At 40.3% G+C, this 22,923-nt stretch overlaps 1 protein-coding gene across 1 annotated transcript in view; it reads right to left on the reverse strand.

Annotated features, from left to right (window-relative positions):
- Window positions 1-1,662: 1,662 nt before the first annotated feature.
- Window positions 1,663-22,923, reverse strand: part of MEP1A (meprin A subunit alpha) — a gene marked incomplete at its 5' end in the record, with an annotated part of 29,926 nt that continues 8,665 nt past the window's right edge. The window contains 9 exons of the mRNA XM_081034383.1: window positions 1,663-2,545; window positions 6,981-7,287; window positions 7,806-7,979; window positions 8,729-9,202; window positions 10,348-10,563; window positions 13,369-13,518; window positions 14,303-14,524; window positions 18,484-18,659; window positions 22,222-22,339. Of these exons, the coding sequence (XP_080890509.1) occupies window positions 2,389-2,545; window positions 6,981-7,287; window positions 7,806-7,979; window positions 8,729-9,202; window positions 10,348-10,563; window positions 13,369-13,518; window positions 14,303-14,524; window positions 18,484-18,659; window positions 22,222-22,339 (1,994 nt within the window). The 3' untranslated portion in view covers window positions 1,663-2,388. The remainder of the gene's footprint in view (window positions 2,546-6,980; window positions 7,288-7,805; window positions 7,980-8,728; window positions 9,203-10,347; window positions 10,564-13,368; window positions 13,519-14,302; window positions 14,525-18,483; window positions 18,660-22,221; window positions 22,340-22,923) is intronic.

Genomic DNA, 22,923 nt, shown 5'->3' on the forward strand with positions numbered 1-22,923 from the left:
CCCATTTCTTCACGTTGCTCATCTCAATCCCAAATCCTAAGTTGCCTAGAGATGATGAAATGCTTATTTCTGTACCCACTCCCCAGCACACATGTTCACTCCTCCATCACCACCACAACACCTCAAAAGAATAAAATATCTGCTAACCTCCTGGAATGATCCAGGGCTTCAGTCTCAAACATGAGGTGAATACAATGTCTGATCTATGATGAGCCAGGTTCTTAATCCATCAACAGAGATACACCTAGGTGGTAAGTGTGATGCTGGAGCTGGGAACCTACAGAGAAATAGCAAAATGTTGGACCTTTGGTCTGGTATTACCTTATCGTTATTTTGACCCAGCTGTTTTAATTTATGGTACTAGATCAAAATACTAGGTTACCCTTGAAATTTGGACTTCTGCTTCTTCCAGAGAGAACTCATGTAAAGAAATGTCCTTCGTTTGGGATGGGGCCTTCCCTCTGAGCTGGACCAGGTCCAAACTAGGTGTGGCTCAGAGCACACACATCCTTCTAATAAAAAAAAAGAAAAACAACAGCAGTGACAACAATGCCCAGAGCACCCTTGTTAGGTAGGACACTGAGAGAATGTGGAGGGAATGACCTTCTCCAGGCCCAGCTGTGATGTCAGGTGTAGTTTTGCAGACTGTGAAGCACATGGAGAAGCCAAGCTGGAGTTTGTTTCCAATTTGGTCTTTGGAAATAAAAGCTGGGTGGATGGCTAGAGAGCTTCCCATCCGGTCTGAAAATTTAACTGCTATTTGCATGCATTTTTAATTCTAAAATATGTTCTTCCCCATTATCCCATTTTATTACTCTGAAACCCTGTAGGTGTTAAGGTGGTAGTCAACTATGACTTCCATTTGACAGATTAGTAACCGAAGACCAAAGGCTTGAGTGATTTGACTAAAATTGCACAGCTAGTTAGATGGTCAATCTAAGCCTGCAGCCAGGGTGCCTGGCTCCCAGACCAGTTTTCCATGTACTAAAGCAGTAGTTCTGAATGTGGCCCCCAGACTAGCAGCATCTCCATCAACCTGGAATTCTTAGACCCTACCGCAGCCCTACAGACTCAGAACTCGGTGAGGCGCCCTCATCTGTGTTCTAACCAGCCTTCCAGGGGACACTGAGGCACCTCAGGCTGGAGGGTTCGTGCCTGAGGGGTGCTGCTTGCACCTGATACAAACTCCTCTCACACCTTTGCACTACAAGAGCTTATCAAAACCCCTCCCACTGGTTTTCAGAATGGCCATAAAGTATATACTTCAGAAACGTGGTACCCTAAAGCCTGGACTGCTCAGGCTCCTTAAAACATTTTCTTTGAGTAAACTTCCAGAGTGGGCTCTCTCTGGGGCTTTTAACTGAGTGGGACTGGGAACCTTAGCTTTTTTTTTTTTTTCTTTTTGACTGGATCTGTCTTGGAATTTTCTTGCCTTGGCTAGCTTTTATCTCCTTAGGAACTGTGGAAAGGAAGTGTATCTAGAAATACTTCTTCAAAATTCTCTTCTACTTGCTACTTCCAGTTTGTTAATATAAAAATTTTATGCATGAATGACATATACAATATACTTTACAACTTAAAGGATCTGAGAAAGAGCTTTTGGACAACGCCCCTCCCCATCCCCTCAATGCACACACAAACTTCCATACAATGCAGGACATATAGAAAGTACTAACTAAATATTTATTAAATTTGTTAAAACCTTGCCAGAATCAGAGGAGGAAAACAAATGCTGTGAAGCCCTGCTACTAGGAGGCAACTTTATTTGAAATCCTTTAACACACAAGACTTTAAAAGAGTAACAACGCTATTGTGACTAATGAAAAAACATGTATTTGAGGCTAATTTAGGTTGGTGCAAACGTCATTGCGTTTTTTACAATGATTTTTAACCTTTTAAACCGCAATGACTTTTGCACCAATCTAATACCAATGACGTATGATTTTTATCGGATACATCTTATCTGCAGTAGAAATGAGAGAGTTTCTATATCTTAGTTATTCATTCAGTTACTGGTACATTCATTTACTTTTATTGAAAGTCCACAGGCAATGGAGCTAGCATGGTCGATGAGGGCCTGTCCTCGTAGAGCGTATAGTCTATGGGAAACACAGTCCATTCAACAAGTGATTTACAAAGAAGTGCAATGAGTGCTGTCACAGGACACAGTAGGTTCAGGTGGAGCACACAGTGGGGGAGCAGAACCACGGGAGGGATGGGGGCAGAAAAACCATGAGGGTCACACAGGAGGCTGGAGGCCTTGGTCCTCGCACGCCTGTTTGAAACAAGGATGAGAAAACCCAGCCCACACTGCTCTCAGCACAGGCCTGGAAGGTGGGAGTGGAGGAGGATTTTCTTCGGCCTGGCTGATGTCAACAGGCAGGAAGGTCACTGCCTTGGCTGTCGGGAAAGGATGGAGATGATGGTGAAGGTCAAGAAGACCACGCCGGCCGTGCCTCCAATCATCAGGCCCAGGACACTGCCATGCACCTGCATGGCCTGACAGCGCTCTCCCGTGTAGAAAAAGGCATGACTGGAGACACACCTGAGGGGACAGAACACAGCGGGGCGTGTGGGAGCCGCATAAGCCTCCAGCGCGTCCCAGCCACGAGCGCCAACACGTCAGTAATGGCAGTGAGCACTTACTGCTCAGCTCCGCATGCCTGGCCCCATTTGAAGTGCTTTCTATGAGTCAGTGTATTTAATTCTGGAACAACCCTTAGAGGTGGCAGTTATTACCAGGTGATTCTCACCATCCTCCCTTTACAGAAAGGTTAAATAACTTGCTCAATGTCAATGTCACGAGGCTAGTGTTTCACACATGAAGTCTAACCCCTGAGGTCTGTCTCCAGACCCCATACTCTGGCCTTACATATGCAAATTTCAGAAGGGAGGTTCGGGGCACTTAAAGAATATGTTGCCTGACAAGGACTCAGACTATTATATGCTACAGGGGAAATTCTCCAGATAAAGTCTGACTCAGTGCATTAGTTGGAGCTGGAAAACTTCTAGACAATATCCATTAAAGTGTTACCAGAAGGTGAGGTATTTAGCACACAGTAGGCACCTAAAGGCCATGCCTTGGGGTTCTTTTCAAAAAATGTTATTTGGTATAAAGATCAACTAATTTCAGAACCAAGGTGTTAAAAGTAGTGTTTCATGTCTTCCACTATGACAATTCTAGCCTTTGTGTCAAACAATATTCCTATCGTGAAGTCTACTCATAAAGTAGAATGAGATGATCAGAAGTCAAAGCCTCCTTTAACTGATTCTAGAACTATTTTACCTTTAAAGCCCTCACCTCTAGCCTAGGAATTGGCCTCTTAAAATTCCTAATAGTAGCTTTGTACAATTTTTCTCTAGCCCAGTCCCCTCCAAGTACAGTTTAATTGTATGAGTGTGATTTTAAAAACATATATATGGTGAATGTTTAAACTAAAAAAAAAAAATTTATTACAGTAAAAGACACATTGCCATTAATCCCTCAAAATACTGCCTCTCACTTCGAATACACTTATCCCATCATTCTTGCCACTTTCTGAAGTGTTGTCTTACAGCTGCTAGGCCATTTGTTCCCCCCACGCTCTTCCCAGGATTTCACAAGGATATGCCTCAGCAAACTGAGGCCCGATGGAGAGATATCGGAAAAGCTCCTTTGAAGGGAAGTCTCAGCAAACTGAGACCCGATGGAATTATCTCGGTCTCTCCCCTTCAATGGATTCCTTGGAGATGTGCGTATGTGTGAAGGCAAAGTTCAGGCTGGAACGCAATGGGACCTTTTGGAAAGACAGCCAGCAGGCAACCAACACACTGATCTCAAGATTAACAATCATTACCTCTTTAGAAGTTTACCAATAAAAACTACACGTTGGTCCGATTCGGGGTTCAGTCTCTGAGACTGTTCCCCTTGACCCGTGCTTATACTCTATTACTGGCTACTGCCTTTTCTTAGCTCTGTGCCACCCTTCTCCTTCCCCACAACCCATGTCGTGCTAGACACGACACTGAAGCAGTTCTGGAAGTCCTCTTTTGTGAGTGTCTTTAGCTGCGCTGTCATGGCTGCCTCCATGTCCTGAATTGATTCAAAATGTTTACCTTTCATGGTCATTTTGACTTTGGGAAAGAGCCAGAAGTTGCACGGTACCAGATCCAGTGAATAAGGTAGATGAGGACACACTGTAGTGTTTTTATTTGACAGAAATTGCTGTGCCAGAAGCAATGTGTGACACTAAGGCATGTTGTGATCACAAAATATGGTGAATGTTGTGCCGGGTGCCATCCAACAGAAAGACAGGGATCTTCAATATGGGAAGTGGCGCATTGAACCTTAGTAACAGTGTGTGACGAGTTTCAACTTGTTCCGTGTAGTCAGGTGGGTGTGAGCTACGGTAGAGAGGTGTGTTTTAAAGTGTGCTGTAAATCATCTCCATCATGACAATGCTCCATGTCACACATTGCTTCTGGTATATGGCAATTTCTATCAAATAAAAACATTATGGTGTGTCCTCATCCACCTTATTCACTGGATCCAGCACCGTGTGACTTCTGGCTCTTCCCCAAAGTCAATATGATTCAGGACATCGAGGCAGCCATGACAGCACAACTAAAGACACTCACAAAAGAGGACTCCCAGAACTGCTTCATAAAGTGGCAAGAATGATGGGATATGTGTGTTTGAAGCAAGGGGGAGCATTTTGAGGGAGATTAATGGTAATGTGTCTTTTACTCTAATAAATTTTTTTAAGTTTAAACATTCATCATATTGTTTGATCATACCTCACATTCTCTAGTATTACCTTAGAGGAGCTTATTCCACAAACTCCAACCTGCAGGTTTGCGGAAGAGGGATGATTTGGCTGATTAGAGGCTGGCACACAAGTGGAACTCCCTGTCCTTCCTTACCCTGAGAGGGATGAAGCCAGATGGGGCACATAGTGAAATCTGGTATCCAAGGACCTATCATCAAAGAGGGGCAGACCCCTGCTGAGGCACCCTCAAGGAACAAGATGGGTATTCTCTGACAAAAGGGACCAGGGACTTTGGAAAAGTGATTGATTCCAGGACTGGGGCAGAACACATAAAAGATGAACCTGGAACATCCTGTGTACCAGAGAGCACGATGGTATTCAGGAAAGAATGGGTGCATGTTGAAAGGGCACAGGAGCCAGTCCGGAAGTGTTCCCAAAGGTCAAAGCTGGGACAATATGAACAATGAAATAAATGCTGGCATTATTGAAATACAGCCTCTAGAATAAAGTAAATATTTATCAGTTCTTAGGGATATAAACAAACAATTGCATGGATAAATGAATGGAGAGGAGGGGACAGCTATTCTTTACAGAAGAATTTCATTTAATGAATGTGGAGAGAGTGGGAAAATAGAGAAGTACCATCAAAATATTATAGTGGTGCTTGTTCCAGTGGGATCAACCAATGGATGCTGAAATTAGTGGATGAGGATTTGAGGAAAAGCAGTATGTCTGCATGGTCTCAGAGTGTTCTCTCCCAAGATATATGTTAATTACGGAAAGCGGAATGGTAAGTTTTCAGTAGAGAAGCCTGGTGGATGTGCCCTTGGCCAAATGATCAAGGTGATCACCAGTAGTTAGACATATTAACATCAAGTACCTCTTACGTGATGCACTGAGAAGGGCTTATCCATCTTTCCTATTCTTGTCCAAAAGGTACAACCTCAATATAAGCGTGGGAAAGCATCAGATACACAAATTGAGGAACAATTTACAAAATAACTGAAATAACAAACAACAAAACTATTCCTTAAAAGTGTCAAGGTCCTAAAAGACAAAGAAAGAGTGAGGAATTGTCTCAGATTAAAGGAGGCTAAGAAGACGTGAAAATTAAATGTACTATGGGATCCTAAACTGGATCCTGGAACAGAAAAGGACATTGTGGGACAACTGGGAAATCGGAATAAGGCTTATAGTTTAGTTCATACTATTGTTAATAATATTTAGTTTCATTAACATTCATTTATTTCTTGGCTTTGCTAATTGTACTGTGGTCAAGTAAGATGCTAACATTAAGTTATGGGGAACTTTGTAGTATTTTTGCAATTTGTAAATTTAAAATTATTTCAAAATAAAGGCTAAAAAAGAAAAAACAACTAAGTGGAGATTAAAAAGAACTCAGAAGAAATGTAGATATTTTGAGCCAAGCAGAATGGTTCCTATATCTGCTACGATTCTGTCAAATGAAACTGATATTTTGTCATTGCATACATCCTTTCAAAGAAATATTTTATGTAAATAAACATTACAAAAAGAGCCATTAAATACAGCAAACTTTCTAGAGCTGGATACAAGTCCCAGTTCTAGTGTTTATAATCTGGGTAAATTTAGACAAATCACTTAACCTCTCTAAGCTTCAACTTCCTTATGCACTAAATGGAGAGAACAAGGACCGTTGTGACACAGGGTGGCTGTAAGGAATAATTTAGGTAATGCATGTCTACTGCTCAGGCCAGCATGTGACACATAGCACACAGTCCAAAGATATCAGAAATTCTTATTACTATTATTAAAAAAAAACTAACTATAATAACAGTACAGCAGAACTAATAGAAATAATAATTAATAACTAATAATAATATTGGCAATCAGGGAAAACGTGAGCTTGGTCCTGAGTCTCACCGCGGCGGGTCATGGGCTAAAAGCTCTGGGTTGTCTGCAAGGCCTGCAGTAGAGTTCAAAACTCCAAAAACACTGAAGATGTTGCTGGCAATGCCCCGGAGGAGGAAAAGTGATACACGTCAGGTGACAGGAGATCTGGGACTGCTCTGCCCTGGCAGCAGAAGCCCACCGATTCGGGGCCCAGTTCTGCAGAGTCGAAAACAGCCACATTCAGCTGACGCTCTGATAGAGTCACTGCTCTGACCTGACATCAGTGTGGTTACCAGGCTCAGCAAATCCTCAGCTCACCTCTGCTGACCCACCACCGGCCTCCCCAGCCTCGGGGCCTACCTGCAGCTCGCCATCCCCTTCACATTCACACAGATGCCTTCATTTTGGCAAGGATTCGGGTCACATGGGTCTCGGAAGTACTGAGGCCAGTTGTGGTCTTCCATGGGGCCCGGGCCCATGTTCTCCACGGATCGCTTCTGTCGGCTAGGCTGCCCCTGGCCCAGGCGGCCGGGTAGGGCTCTCTCTAACGCGGCCTTTCCTGAGCCTTCTTCTGAGGCCTGCTGCTCCTGGTCTTGAAGGACAAGGCCTTGGGGGATCAGCCTGGTGTTTTTAGTGGGAACTTCAGTCTGGTTAAGGTGGTTGATATCTTGAGGAAATAGACAATGGGTGGTGAGGAAGATCTATGATTAATACCTGACTTCAATTAACTTCCACTCCCTGGAGAAAGTCCCCTGAGTGGCCCATATGCGTCATGGACATCACCGTAGCGACATGGAAAAGGGGCTTTGAACCCAGCTGACTCTCACACTGCTAGTTATTTTTATTTTCAAAATGGTCTAGTCACATTTTTATTTAACTTGAAAAAACAAATATAAGGTTAGCACGGATAGACTGAAACTAAACTGAAGTCAGCGAACTATCATATTTGATAAATTATCAAGAAAGATGACACTAAAATTTTAGTTTCTCCCAAGGACAGTTAAACCAAAGAAGGGAGTCCTTTTGCAACAGAGTAAAATGTGGTTCTCTCAGGACATTTTTGTTTTAAACTTAGACCTCAAAACAAAACAAACAAACAAACAAACACCCCCCCATGAGATGCTTTAAAATCAGTTTAACACCCAGAGGATAGAATTATTTATTCAGGAGGATAACTAAAATTACCTTCGAAGTCCACAAAAATGATAAGGTCATCATTTTTAAGGAAATTCCTCCTTTTCAGCATTTGGTGGGAGATGACATTACTCCAGCCCCAGTCTAAGGTTCTGTAACACTTACAGTTCTGATCATACGATCCCACAACAGATGGTCTATCCCAGATGACAGAGCCATTTATTGCTGCAAAGTTATAGATAACACAAAATCATATTAATTCTTTATACTTCACTTTCCAATTTGTCTTTAATATAGATATAGAGCTTTGTTAATATATGTAGGATATGTAAAGCTTTGTTAATCAGAAAAAAAAATGTTGAAAATCAGGTTATTTACTCTTTCTAGGAGAGCTGACACTCTGAATTGGAAGGGGAGGAAGGTCAGAGAACCACAGTTCTGAATAGTTAATTGGCTACTGCTGAGTGACTTCCTCAAGGAAGAAGGAGGAACAGCTAGCTATAGCGTCTTCCTTTTAAGGCTTAAAGCTCTTTGTTTAAAAAATTAGTTTGCCCATTTATGTATTGGTGCAAGTTTGTCTGATGAATATACTGATGGTCAGTAATATTTTAGGAGTCATTGCATTAGTTCTGCACAAAGCCAACAAATTCTGAGCATCTGATAAACGATTAGCAATATCTGTCTTCTCAATTAGACTGAGCTCTATGAAGCAGGAACTGCCCGATTTGCTTGTATTCTAAGGACCTAGCATAGAGTTTGGCACATTGCAAACTCTTAATAGATGCTTGATGAGTAAATTCAGAAAAGAGAAGGAAGGTAAGGTGGATTGAAATTTTTAACTTAATACTCCAACGTGACTGTGTTATTGATATGCCCAAGCAGGAAATGTGAGAGGAAATGTAATCTCTCTTACACAGAGGAGAATCACATCTGTCGGCCCTTCCAGTTGAGGGGTGGCTCTTAGAACCACTTACCTGGAGATGTCTGGGACTTAGAGGTAGTGAACACCATGCTTGAGGACATTCTATTCCTAACATCAGGTTCCTGGTCAAGTATTGTCATGACCACCTGTCTGTTTTCCACTGGCCACTCTAGGATAGCATCATTCTCCCCACTGCACAGGTGAAAAGCAAGTCCTGCGTATCCGGAGCTAATGGAGCTTATTCTACCATGAGGGTATAAGGTCACCCCAAAACCATATCCCTCTGAATTGTAGAATCGAGGGCTCAGGAGCCAGTCCCCTTTAACTGTGTTCTGAAGGATCTGGGAGAAATTCCGTACTGTCCAAACCCCTGTGGGGCATGGGGTTTCCGTCAGAGTGATGTCATCCAAGTAAATCCCCCCATTCGAGTTCTGGGGGTCTCCTTTTGTGCCCTGAAAAAGGTAGCGAAACTTCCTTTCCTCTCTGAGTGTCACATGAGCAATTTTCCAATTTTGGTCAGCATTTCCTGAGGACAGAGAATAAGATTGGTGACAATTGCGGCCAACATTTATTGAGCACTGACTATGAGCCTGGTACTGTGCCAATTACTTTACGTGAATTATCTTATTCAAACCTCACAACAACCCTATGAGATAGATACTGTTATAAACTGGTTAAGGAACTTTTCCAAAGTCCCACACCTAGTAAGGGAACGTAGCTATAAAAAGACCCAGTATGATTTATTTTAAAGTTTATATTCAAATCTTAATCATGAATTTCTTTTTCATTATTATTCAGTTTCACAGGTTCAGGCTTTCCCCCTAGGTTTCCACCTCCTAATGTTAGTGTTGAACACCCAATGTTAGGCTGAATCTTACAAAAAAACATTTTGTAATCCAAGATTAAACTAATGGCAGTGTAATGTGGTCCAACCTGTGACTTGATGCCAGAGAGGTATATGGAAGGCACTAGAGTAAATGATAATGTACAGGGGAAGCTGGATCTCTCTTATGCAAAATTGACTCGCTTCAATTTTTTTCTCTTCCTCATACTCTCTGAAATTACGCCAAGTAGGGTGTAATACGTAAATGGTTATAATGAAGTTACTATATAAAAATGGCTTATTTCTCATCAACTTCACAAGTAGGTTCTCGGTTACTTCAGCACATTATATCATGGTGTCACTCAGTTTTCTGAAACAGATGCAAAAACACTTGGGGTGAACTATTGAATCACTCTCTCTCCAGCAGCATCCATTCCTGCTTCCTTCTCACTTTCCAATCTCTACCCCTGAATCACCTATTTTCTCTATCCTGGCTTATTCCAAAGTTCTAGTGAACATTGAGTCTATATATTCTGATTGGCCTCTCACAAAAGTATACTTCAGCGTCACCTAAACCCTTGACGCTGCTTCTAATTTCGGAGTGGTTGACACATTCATTGAGTGGTTAAAACGTGCCAGACATTATGCTAAGCATTTAGAAGAGGAAGGAGGGAGGTAGAGGAAAAGGGAAGAAGAGAAGAAGAGGAAAAGTGGAGGAGGAGGAAGAGGAGGAGAAGGAATGAAGAGAAGAAAGGAAGGGAGAAAAGCAAGGGGAAGGGGGAGGAGGGGAAGCACCGTGATCCCAGATTTTAAGCTAAATCAGTCCTTCCATGAATGCCTCTAGGTACCTTGAAATGTCTTCACTTTGACCAGCTTGCTAACGTTGCCCGTGCTGTCATCCCTTCTGACCCAGATGACAAGTCTATCTGAATGGCTTCCTGTCATTTTATAGAAAAATTGCAGGCACTGCTGCTTCCTCTTTGGGTAAAGAATCCGAGACTCCAGCAGGGCTGCCTCCTCTGCCAACCCCAAGCTCGTGTTGAAGTACATGAAGTAGCCGGCACCTGTGGAGAGAACACCCAGCATCCCATTTCTGGCTGCCCACACCCCAGGGGACCCTCTACCCCCATGAAGTGATATAGTGAACAACAGCCATTATCCAGGCAACAGAAGCTAGAATGCTTCTGAGGGAAATAAAAAGAAGCTTGTCTGTCAGTAAACATTCTGCCTCCATTGACAGACTCGCTGGCTCAAGCCCCAACTTCCCACTGCTTCTTTTGATTGACTTTGTTCCCAAGTTTGTGAAACATATACCTCTGACTTAAGGAAATAATGAACTTTAAGCAAAGTTGGATGGAATTTAGTTAGTGTCTGTGAGATGAATTCTGTTTTCCTTATTGACTTCATTGTTTAAATTAGAAGTCCACTCCACGGAATAGAGCTGGCCTCCTAGTTGTATAGAAACAGTGAGATTCAAAGCTTTAGGAACTAGATTTTAAATATTCACAATGTTAAGGGTTCAATCTCACTTATGTCTAGCCTAATAACTGGGTGTATGATCAGTGGTGACGAATCATCTTTACTGTGTCTTAAGAAGGGACATTCAAGGTATATTAGGGACTAATGGAGGATTTTTTCCTGAATGTAAAGAAAACTTTCAAAGAACACTGAAAAAGGGGGCGTGGGGGAAGTGTCTACATTTGTGCCAGAGCTGGGGTGTGCCCAACTTAGAAGTCTTAAAATTCTGTCCCCCCAAACAAGCAGGTGGCTAAACGAATATGTCATTGGGAGAGCCAGCACACTTTTGAGAATCAAGTGCAATGAACAATGCTTGCATATAAAGAAGTCATTTAGCTGTACTCCAGAATTCAACTCCTTACCAAATTCTCCACTCAAAACATCCCACAAAGTAAAAATGAAGTGAACATCTAGAAAGAATTCTAGGTACTGAGGCAATAGGATTCCCTGCTTCACCCTGCCTCCCACATGGGGCACGTGCCTTTCATATTAGCAGCAAGCATGGATGTTTAAATACGCTCTCCACCAAGCTTAAAAATATTGTAATGGCTTTAATATTACATCATGACATTTTATATTTTCTTGTATGTTCTTTTCAATACTTGATCTTCCTAGTATGACACCTCTGCCTTCCAAATTATTGAGTGCTTGCAATAAAGAAAACAAGAGCTCACATAGCTAAGGTCTCCCAGGTGATCCTTGTGTAGGAGTTCCGCCCAGGTGTTCTCAGAATTGTGAAGTGAAAGTCTCATAACTCAGGCCTGCCTATCAGGAGGCCTGAGTTGTGGCCCTGGCTCTGCCACTAACTAGGGGGCCATTCATCACTCAGGGTTTCCGCTGAGAGGTGGCTTCTATCTTCTGAGGTTTTCCAGTCTATGCATCTAACAGAATAACGCCACTGTTCTCTAACACGGTCCCACTAAGTGCCTCCAGTGGAAGAAACACAATAGTTGGCCCAGTTCACCTGATAAAGCTTTTCTAGATATTTATTCTGGGGTGTGGTTCTTTCCTTTCCAATTACAGTGCTAGAATGTTCTTTCAGCAGTTTCCTATCACATGAAGATCACCTTTCTGTTTAGCTGGAAAATGTATATTAGCCAAGCAGCAAGCCCACAGAAAAGACTGAATTGGAGGCTATGACGGAAGTTTGGTGAGAACTTCACCCTTTAGGAACTTGAGATTATATGTTTAATAATCTGATGTGTGACAGAGACTTTCCTCCTTTGCCAAGGCCAGAGGAATAGTGGCAATGGCTTACAATTCTGACATTCTCCCTGGTGGCCTGGCATCTGGGTGACAGACAAGCTGGGTCCCTTTTGTGAAGGAAATCTAACCAACTCTCACACAGGCACGGACTAAGAGACTTTGTAAAAGTCCAGTCTTTAAAAACCGATTATAATCTATAACCCCACATGCTTCCAGATAGGGTTGAGATGATTTCAATGATAGTCACTTAATAAAAAGATGCTAGACTAGAAAAAAAAATATGTATATGGGATGTCTGGCAGACAAGGGAAGATGGAAAAAAAATAGGAGTGAAGCTGCTTGTTTGCAACTGGAGGTCCTATACGCATTATCTCCTTCCATCTTGACTATGAGGTATCAACATCCTGAGGGTCAGAAAGGCTTACAAAAACAAAGACTTAGAAAACAACAACAAAAACAACTTCCTGTGGTCACAATGAGCAAGTGGTGAAGCCAGATTTTACATCTGGTCTGTCTGACTTTATAGCTTTTTCACACATAAACCACATAGAGGAAATATCTGCAGCTGTGCCATCCAATATGGTGGCTACCAAACACATGTGGCTATTGAGCCCTGGAACTGTGGTCGATCCTAACTGAGCTGGGCTCTCAGGGTAAAATACACAGCAGATTTCAAAACTTAATATAAAAAAGTGTGAAGTATTTCATTAATAATTTTTATGTTGCTTATACATTGAAATGTTAACGCTTTGGATACAGGGGATTAAATAAAATATATTTTTAAAGAGATTTTCCCTTGTTTCTTTTTTATGTGACTATTGGAAAAATTTACGTTATATATGTGGCTGCAGTTTCATTCTATTGGAGGGCAATGCTCTACGGACATTACCCTTATTTACAAAGTCATATCTTATCAACCATATCAGTTTTGTCATCACTTAAATGCATCTTCCTTTTGCATGCCCAGAGCCTGGATGCTTTGTATTGAGTTAATAATAAAGATAAGAGCAATGTTCTTTGTCCTCATTCAGAATTCCAGGCTTGAGAATTAACATACCAGCTGAGGCAAAACATGCTGCTTGCCATTGCCAATTGAACCTGATGAACCAACCACCTCAGGGTATTTACTTTCCGCCTTCACTGACCTGTGCATTGTCCCACCAACGTGTGATCCAGTTGCCCGGGCTGAGTGCTGTCCTCATGCACCCAATCCGCATCATCTCTGGTACCCTGAATCATCCCACAGATGTTTGCCTTCTCAAAAGCACAGTGGTCCAAAAGGGTGTGCGTTGTGGCTGAAAATGACATTTTTGTCACCTGGTTAAAAATTTAAGGCATCTCATTCCAAATACCTGATGTCTTAGGCTACTAAGACCTTAGTGTTCAGCTACAGTAGGATCATGAGGCTCGCATTCTCTTGACTTGTTCTCAAATGCAAATCTTTCTGTCATCACTAGATTTTAGAACTGGTCAACATAAAAATGCAGCCCTACTCACCTCACAGAGTCACAGTCACATGATGAAAAAGCTTATAATCGTGCTGCGCTAAAAATGCCAGCCACAAACTCCTTTAGATGAAGAACGAGGCACTTACAATACTGGGCTTTGTACTTAGTATATCTTCTGTACATACACATGAAAGACAATGAAAGAGCGTGTCTCTGAAGATTAGCGGGGTCATTTTAGAAAACATCCCATCTGGGGACACTAGATTGTTCCAGGAACAACCACCCTGGGTAAAGAATTTTGCAGGATACAAAATATTTTCAAGCCTACCATCTATCTTGAGCTTTACAGAATGATGCCCGCCTCCAAAGCAAGATAAAGAAGTTGGACTATTACAGCTCCTTAAATTGCTCCAAAACTTTCCCTTTACAAAACTCATTGATTTGCATAACCGTCTCGTGATACGGGTGTTATAATTTTTTCTACTCTAGAGCTAGGCAAATAAGGTAACTTGACAATTTTCCTTAACTAGAACATGAAAGAAGAGTAAAGGAAAATCTACAGGAGACCTGCAGTGCCAGGGAATCTCTGTTGAGGCTCATTGACCTCGTCCTCAGCCCCAGAGGTACTCACTACAATTGTACATTCGGTTCAGCCTCTCCAAATCGATGGGACTGAAATCCAGGCGCTGCCCAATGATGGAGTTAAACTCAGGGATCTTGGCCGTGATGGTAGGGACACTTTCATTCTTGTTAAATGAGAGAGGCGCGTAGTGCATCAAAGACTCATAATCATAGGGCGTGTTGAGGTCGGTGATGACGTTGTCATCATAGGTGTTAAAATTGTGCTCGAAACCTGTCGGGGGAGAATCCAGATCCTGCCCAGTCATATTGTTTCCCCATCCTACCTCCTTTGACTAGATACTCAAGCAGAGACCCAAAAATAATAATAACAATAATGCATATTTATACTTATTTTAACATTTTGTAATTAGCATAATGAATAAAAATTATACATATTATTAATATTAACCAATAATATTAATATGTAATAGTATATAAATTATAATAATGAATATTAAAATACATGTTATAATTAATATATACACATTATAAATTATTAAATATGTGTGTATATTTAAATCAAAGATTCTTTTTATAAATAAATAGGTATGTATATGTATAAGGGTTTAAGAAAGAGAAGATAAACTATCAAAGTGGAAGCAGGTATTCCAAGTAGCAGGAAACAGAATTTCTGAATTCAGAGAAATATTTAGAATTGATACATCTTGGTAATAGCCAAGTACCTCATTCACCAAGATCTGTACCTGGCCAGCTCTCCCACAGGTTAGGAAAAAGAAATCTGAGGGGTTGGGGGAAACGTAAGTAGCTGGCAAGAAAGGGCCTCCTGTTAATCAAGGCTCACATCTTTCTGTTCCAGAAATAGCCTCATGGATAGAAAAATAAAATAGGAAGGAAAAAATGGACTTTCCTTTCAAAATAAAAAAGAAAAACCTTTTTATGAGATTAGCCCAAGTAAAATCATATGTACTATACTATGAAAAGCTGAAATGAGAAACCAATCAGATGTTCTTTTAATCCACTAGCCATCAGGAATGTTTACAGTTTCGGCTGCAGATTTTTTATTTCCTTCTTAGGGAACAATAGGAAAACCGAATGAGAATGCTGATAACTCTTCCAGTCATAACTTCCCATCTACATGTTCTCATTTTCCAGCTTCCCATCCAGTTGCTTTGAATAATTAGAGAGAAGAAAATGTAACCGTCTGTCTAACACATCCATACTTAGGGTTGAAGAAGTGTGGTGCAACCTGGTGGGTGTTCCTGCAGGTGCTGGCAGGAGTCTTTAGATGCTTTGGGAAAAGCAAACGAACTCCTTTGATCAAGACCTTCTTTTAAGCATAAAACAAGGATACAGATGTTTCATCTTCCCAACTCACAGGGATATTTTATGGAGACTTAACTTGAGAGAGAGCAAATCATTTTCAAAGGTGAGACCGAACTGCAAGAAATAAATGAACCCAACAGGGAACAGAGAAAGTAACTTCTTCCAGAACTCTTGGTCCTAGGATGTCAGCTGAGGGAGTAGAAGTGTAAAGAGCATCGAGGTGGTGTAAGGACTGGGGACTGTGTCTGGGATCTCCTGACGACTCTTCGTGACACCTTACGCAAGTCACTTTGGACTCACTAGATATATTTTCCTTAACTTTCAATAAAATAATCAGGTTAGAATAGATTATTTTATTCCTTATTATTCAAGGATTCTCGTCAGGATACTTTGCCAAATAAATGTTTTGAATAATTAAACAAATTTTTATTTAACATATTCTGCCGTGTCCACTGTCTGCTAGGTAATGGCCCCAGGCAGTGAATAGGAAAGGATTGCTCTGTCTTCAGCAAACTTAAGCACTGGAAACTTTGATGAGGGAGTGATCTTGTAAAACAGACGTTAGTCAGCGAACCTTTTGTGTAAAGGGTGAGATAGAAAATATTTTTGCTTAGCAAGCCATATAGTCTCTGTCACAACTCTGACATTGTAGCACAAAAACTGCCATAGACAATGTATAAACAAATGGGGGTGGCTGTGTCCCCATAAATCCTTATTTACAAAAGCAAGTGGATATGGCCCATGGGTTGTAGTTGGCAAACCCCTGCTAGACCTCAGAAGTTTTTTCCTTAATGGAAGAAGGAAACAGGTCCAGAAAACACAATTCTGACTTAAGAAATGGAGATGGATTTGGGGGAGAGAACTTCACCACCAGCACAGTATCTTCTGTGGTTAAGTAATAAGATTGTAATCAACTGAAGATAAGGGCAATAAAAATCATGAATTACCCTGAGCAATAATACTACTCCTGTTTATTATCTCATTGGATTTGATGTCTCACTTGAGAACAGTTCTGTGGTGATTGCAGGCAATTTCAATCTATGGAAATATACTTGATAAAAACAGAGATAGGCGATGAGTAAACATGTGTTGAGTAATCCATGCCTAACCCCGAGTTGAACAAGTCCGCAAATTATCCTGGCAAGTGTGTCCGCTCCCTCTGACAAAAGGGCCTTGTTTGGCCTAAAGCCCTCTTAAAAGCACTAAGCATGGTGGTCTTCAGGACTTAAAGATGTGAATGTTTTCTGCTTCTTCATGTGATTTTTCAGCCAGTCAAGTCCATGTATGGGAAGACAAGAAATGCAGGCTTGTAGGCAAATACAAAATCTAATAGTGCCCAGAGTCTCACAAGCAGAGATTCGGTCCTTTGACCTATGACTCCCACTTTCCTTTCCCCTCTACACAGACCCAGTTATGTAATACAATTACCTAAGAGACAAATATATTAGATTTCATCTGTTATTTCATATCCAGGTGAATACTCTCTAATTCTTCTCTAGATTGGACTAGGAGGCAGAGAAGAATATCACTTGGCATCTAGCTCAGTAGTTGGGTGGCAGGATGAATAGAAGTGTGTGTGTGGGTCCAATCCTGGGAACATATTAGGTTTTACAAACCACACGGTTTCCCTCCTTCCACCAACACTCCACATTCATAGAAGTATCAGAATATGAGGTACTGGGAGGGACACAGATTGAGAAAACCCATAGGTGACTTTGATATGATTAGCCATCCTACATAGCCTTACCCCATGTGAGAACCATTGATCCCCCTTTCTCCAAAATGAGCTAGTTCTGGCAGAAGTTTTTTGGGGATTCATATTTAATTCTAAAGTATGGCTAGTTCTTCTAAGTCCCTTAAAGTAAAATTATTAGAGATGTACTTGAATGTATGAACTCATACAGGAAATTGGGATCTCAAAAAAATCAGATAATAATAAGGCAATTATTTGCTTCATGAAAATCATGTGTGATAATAGTTAAGACATTTCTGATACGTTAAAGTTTAATGAATCTACTACTGCCAAAACTAATTTTCTACTCCCTGAACTAATTTTTATTGAAAAACTAGGTGTTTTCAGAAACACAGCATTGACTTTTCCCCCCAGGACATTGGGAAACTAATGGATAAATTATGTTGTTACTCAGAAGCACTGCACTTAGTTGTCTCAAACAATTAAGGAAAGTCTAACAAAATTGAAGAACACTGCAATTATTAGAATAGCATAACTGCATGGTAATGTGGAATAAAACTGTGTTATCCATTGTATAGTTGGGGGCAGAAAAAGAGTGGTTTTTAGAAGAGAGAAAGAAAATACCAATAAATTTTGATTAACTAGAGCTCAGGCTATTAGCTAGAATGAACAGAAATGGGGGTATAACGTCAGACAAAAAAAAAATTCATTTCTGTTGTTATTTATTTTTGTTTTCAAACACCTGTCATTGGTTTGGTAAAGCACTAAAAAAAACTTCTTGAATAGGTCATAGAGTCATCATCTATTCAACTAAACCTCTAGAGCTCCATGAAATTGCATATCCAGAAAAATGACCCTGACATTTTCAGAGACCTAAATCACTTTACTTACGAAGACAGGAAAATAGACAACATTTTAGATAAATTTCCAAAACAAACACTGAAACTAAAAAAAAGACATCTGTTTTACTTTCAATTAATCCCCACTTAAAATGATCCAACATACAGTATTCCCTGAGACCCTTGTCTGGGATCAGACCCACAGAGTCCACATGACAAGTAATCATACCCTTGCCCACTTTATACTTTGTATTCCCACTGGAGAATCTGAAGTACCTATCCACACACAAATTGGACTTGTCATCCCAGGGTTGGTCTCAGCAAATGGTAAAGATAAAAGCACAGTCCATCCATCTACCTTGGGTTTATACACACCTGGAAGAATTTCATCCCACCATATTTTCACATAACCATCCCGGTCAGTTCTTGACTGCTCATGGTAAAATCCCAAAGCATGCAGGATCTCGTGTTCGATGATGGCCTTATAGTCACACCCCAGGCCAATGGAAAGGTTCTGTCCCACATGTTGGTCGCCGACCTCCGACCAGCATCTTAAAAGAGGAGAAGAGGGAAATTTTCTCCTAGAGAAGTCTTAAGTGGCTGTAATTCATAGGATTGCAGGACAGAAATTAGAAATAAGTTAGGTTTCATTTTAAAAAGAAATTATCAATAGCACTCTCATATCCTGATGGTTCACTGATAGGGGACTGGTTAATTAAAGAAACATTTCCCTGGAGGGTGTTATGCAGGCTTTAAAAATGATGGTCCGTTATACATATAAGTGGCAAATTAATCCTAATAATGCATCAGGTAGAAAGAAGTAAAAACCGGCATTCTTCCTTACCTGCACAAACCCATTCCAAATAATAACACTATCACTTTTACACCAAAATATTGTCTCTAAGTGGTGGCTGTGGTTGATTTAAATTTTCTCCTTTATACTCTAATGAATTTCCAAATTTCCTATAAAGAGCAGGTGTAAATTTTTATGACCATGAGAAACAGCCTCATTAGTGACAACATAGCCCAGGTCTAATATTTCTGAAGGGCCCCAGGCAAGAGGAACCCATAACTTCCCTCAGACAACAGTGGACTCAGAAACTGCTGGCAGATACCCTAAGTTCCTCAGGATGCAGCCTTCTGCCCACATTTCCCCAATTATTTTTGTCTTTTCTCATAAATCTGATTTCCCACTTCTATTAGCAAACCTGAAGCTTTCCACAAATTGTCTCCTTATCTGCTTTAAGCTGTGGAGCAAGAATCTATAACAAATGTTCAACTGAATAAAAGATTTGCCAATGGTTTTAAATGCTGCCAACAGATTACAGGTTTCTTGGTGACAGTCACATTGTTTTAGCCGACATTGTTTTCTCCAAGATTGCTAGCATCATCTGCCTTCAAATGCCACTGAATTTGTCTTTACTCAAAGATGGATCTTAATTATATTTTAACAACTTTATTAAGGTATAATTTACATGCAACAAAATTCACAATTTTAAGTATACAATTCAATGATCTTTAGTAAATTTTCCAGGTAGTGCAAGCATCATCATGACCGAATTGTTTTTCTGACAGTAGAATTTCATTATCAAATCAGAGTTTACTTTTCAAAATGGCCACAATCTGGAGGAAGCATTTATTATACACCCATCTCTTCCCCAACAGAAAGGTTAAAGTTGGAAAAATGCCATAATTCTACCACTCTGTGAATCTTGACCTGGTCTTTTAGAAAAAGCCCAATTAACTTTCAGCTTCAGAGTTACAAGGACCGTGAAGGATTTGGGGAACTTTGGGCCAGTTTCTTGCACAGGCTTTATCTTTCCCTTTCTCCCTCCCCTAACTTAAATGTAACAGAGAAAACTCCCTGCCACAGGCAATGAGTCCCCCATATTCAGGTTTTACAGACAGTGTCCCTCAAAGCTGACCCACCCCTTCATCAGGTACCTGGGGACTGAGTTACACACTGAAAAGAAACTGAGAAAATCTTACTGGGAAAAGGAGAACTTTCAGAAAGTGATCATTTTGAATATTTTATTTTTAAGAGAAACAACTTCTTTCTCTTTGTAAAAAAAAAAAGTGATGCAAAAATTGTAGTTAAAGAATGGAAATAAAAGTGTTAAGAAAGTGGATTATTTTCCCCCTGAAATTTTCAATGAATAATGAAAGGCTTTGGTGCTTCCTTTAAGCTCAGAGGAGGTTGCCAAGGGACAAGATGGTGAAGTCAAAAGCAGAGAACCATGAAAATCTGCGGTCTTGGCACGGCTTGAGGTACACTTTAAATGTTTCCCTTCACATAGAAAGAAACTGTCCAAATAAGTGTTGGTTATTTCCATTTATATGACCCACAAAAACCTCAAACAATAAACTACATGTTCAGAAACAAATTCACTATCCTACCCCCTACGGCAATCTTCTGGCGATCTCCCCCATGTCAGTGAGTGAGGTTACCACCCACCAGTCATGCAAATCAAAAATCTTGATCATCCTTGATTCCTCTCTATTCCTAACCCCTACCTCAACTAATCACTTGTTTCTGAGAAGTCCACCTCTTTACATATTTCTGAAATCCATTCCCTCTTCTTTATTTCAACTGCCTCTTCTTTAGTGTAGGTCCCTTTCATTTCTCTCCTGGGGATCCTTTAATTGGTTTCCTGCCACCAGTCTTGCCCCACTTCGATTCTTTATCCACTGCTGCCAAAGTAATCTTTCTAAAATGAAGAATTGAACATATTTCTACATAAAAGTGGATTCCCTTATACATAGCTCACTATTACCAGGCTTCTGTTTATCTTCCTGGCTCCATTTCTCATCACTCTGCCCCTTACATGCAAAGCTTCAGATATCCTGAACTTAATGAGTTCTCCAAGTAAGTCAGATTTCTATTCATGTTTGTTCTCTTTTCTTTCTTCTTTTTCTCTCTTCTCCTTCTTCTCCCTCCCCACTTTCTCTCACTCTCACTCTCTTCCCACCTCCCCCATTTCTCCTGCCTCTCCTCTTCTTCTATGTCCTTCTTCCTTCATCTCTCTAACACTCAGCGGGGCTCCCCTGACACTTCACCTCATACTACATGAAAGGTCCTGCTTCTGTCTTTCTATAGACCACGGCACTCACCATTGCATATTAGAACCATTTATTTGTTGTTTCTCCACCACCCCCACCTGCCAACTGTAAACCTTGTGAGGTGTAGACTGTATCTCGTACTTCTTTGTATCTACAGACTAGCATACTTCCTAATACACAATAGCTGTTCTTTATATCTTTTTTTTCCTTTTAATAAAAGAATGATCTAAGAAAATGCTCAGGTTAACTAAGGTACTTCACTTGTACCTAAGTCATCATCAGAATTTTACTTTTTTTACTGCTATATTTTGCATATTTTTTAAGAGGCTAAATCGTGTGCTAACTTTTTCATCTCTGTTATCCATCAAGGATTAATTCAAATTCCACCATCAGAACTAAACAACCAAGTCCAGGTAACACCTAGGGGCAGTGATGGGAATTGCAGTGTGAGCTAGTATCTCCAGGCTGGCGTTGAAGACACACAAGTGTTACAGCAGGTCGTAGGTTAGCCTCCCAACCTCATCTAGCCCAGATTGATTGACATAACCACAAAAAAAGAAAATGCGCTTTTTTTTAAATATACCAATTATTTCTTCTTAGAAATGAATAACTATGAAGAGTAAGTTTATATCTAGAACTTTTCAAAGAATAAATAAATAAATAAATAAATAAATAAATAAATAAATAAATAAATAAAAAAGAACTTTTCAAAGAGGTCCAGCCAACAGAGTACCATAATTTTAAACAATAACATAAATAGGGTGTGATTTATATTTTAATAAATTTGACTTTAAGAAGCACTGTAATTTAAAACATGACCTAAACTTAGGAAAGAAATGGAGATAAATCTCCCTGGGGCCCAAAGTCATCCAAACAGCTCATTCTCTGCGTAGTATGTTAAAAATGTTATGTAATTTAAAAATTCACAGTGAAAGATTTGATTTTCCTTTCAGTTTCTTTCCAATTTCTTCTTTTAGCCTTTAAGAGAGATATGTCACTTTTTATAAACCAAAGAATAGGTGATTTTCACACTATGTAAAATTTCATACCAACCCTTCAAACTGCTGAAAAATGATATAGGAGCTCTCTCCTTCATAGGGCTTGAAATCCACACAGGACTTGAGGCGAAACATTTCAAAGGCATAGAGAATGGCTCCTTTGGCATTCAACCCTGCAGAAATCAGTAAAAATACCAATGAGTATTATTTAGATCTTGGATAATGTATATAACATAGTTTACAGAAAAACATGCCACCACATGAAATTCACAGAAGTTCATTATAGGTTTTTTGGTTGTTTGTTTGTTTTTTCAGTAGTAAACAGATTCCTTGAAAACTAAAACTGAAAAATTATTTGTGGACATAAACATCAAGGGCATATTTTAAATGCATAAGGTAAATAAAACTACAAAATGTATGTATGTGTATGTGGCTAAATGAAATCATAAAATAGCTTCCATTTTCTCCTTGTCCTGTCTCCCCATTCAAGCAGAGATTCTGTGTGCATTGCCTCAGGAGAGTCACATGGCTCTCTTTCACATGGATGAATGAATAGATAAAATAAGTTGGAGAGAAGCAATGAGAATGGTGTTCCTAAACCCAGTCTGAAAAGACATCCCCTCTTGTTGGAGAAAGAGAGCAGTGTAGAGACGTTTATGAATTCTGAAAGCATAAGTACATATGGTATTTTACCGTGTTTTCTTGCAAGACCCCTGGAAAGATGGCAAGGCTAGATAGGCAGCACTGTAGATAGCCT

This window comes from Rhinolophus hipposideros (genome assembly GCF_964194185.1).
Source record: "Rhinolophus hipposideros genome assembly, chromosome: 3".
Taxonomy (NCBI): Eukaryota; Metazoa; Chordata; class Mammalia; order Chiroptera; family Rhinolophidae; genus Rhinolophus; species Rhinolophus hipposideros.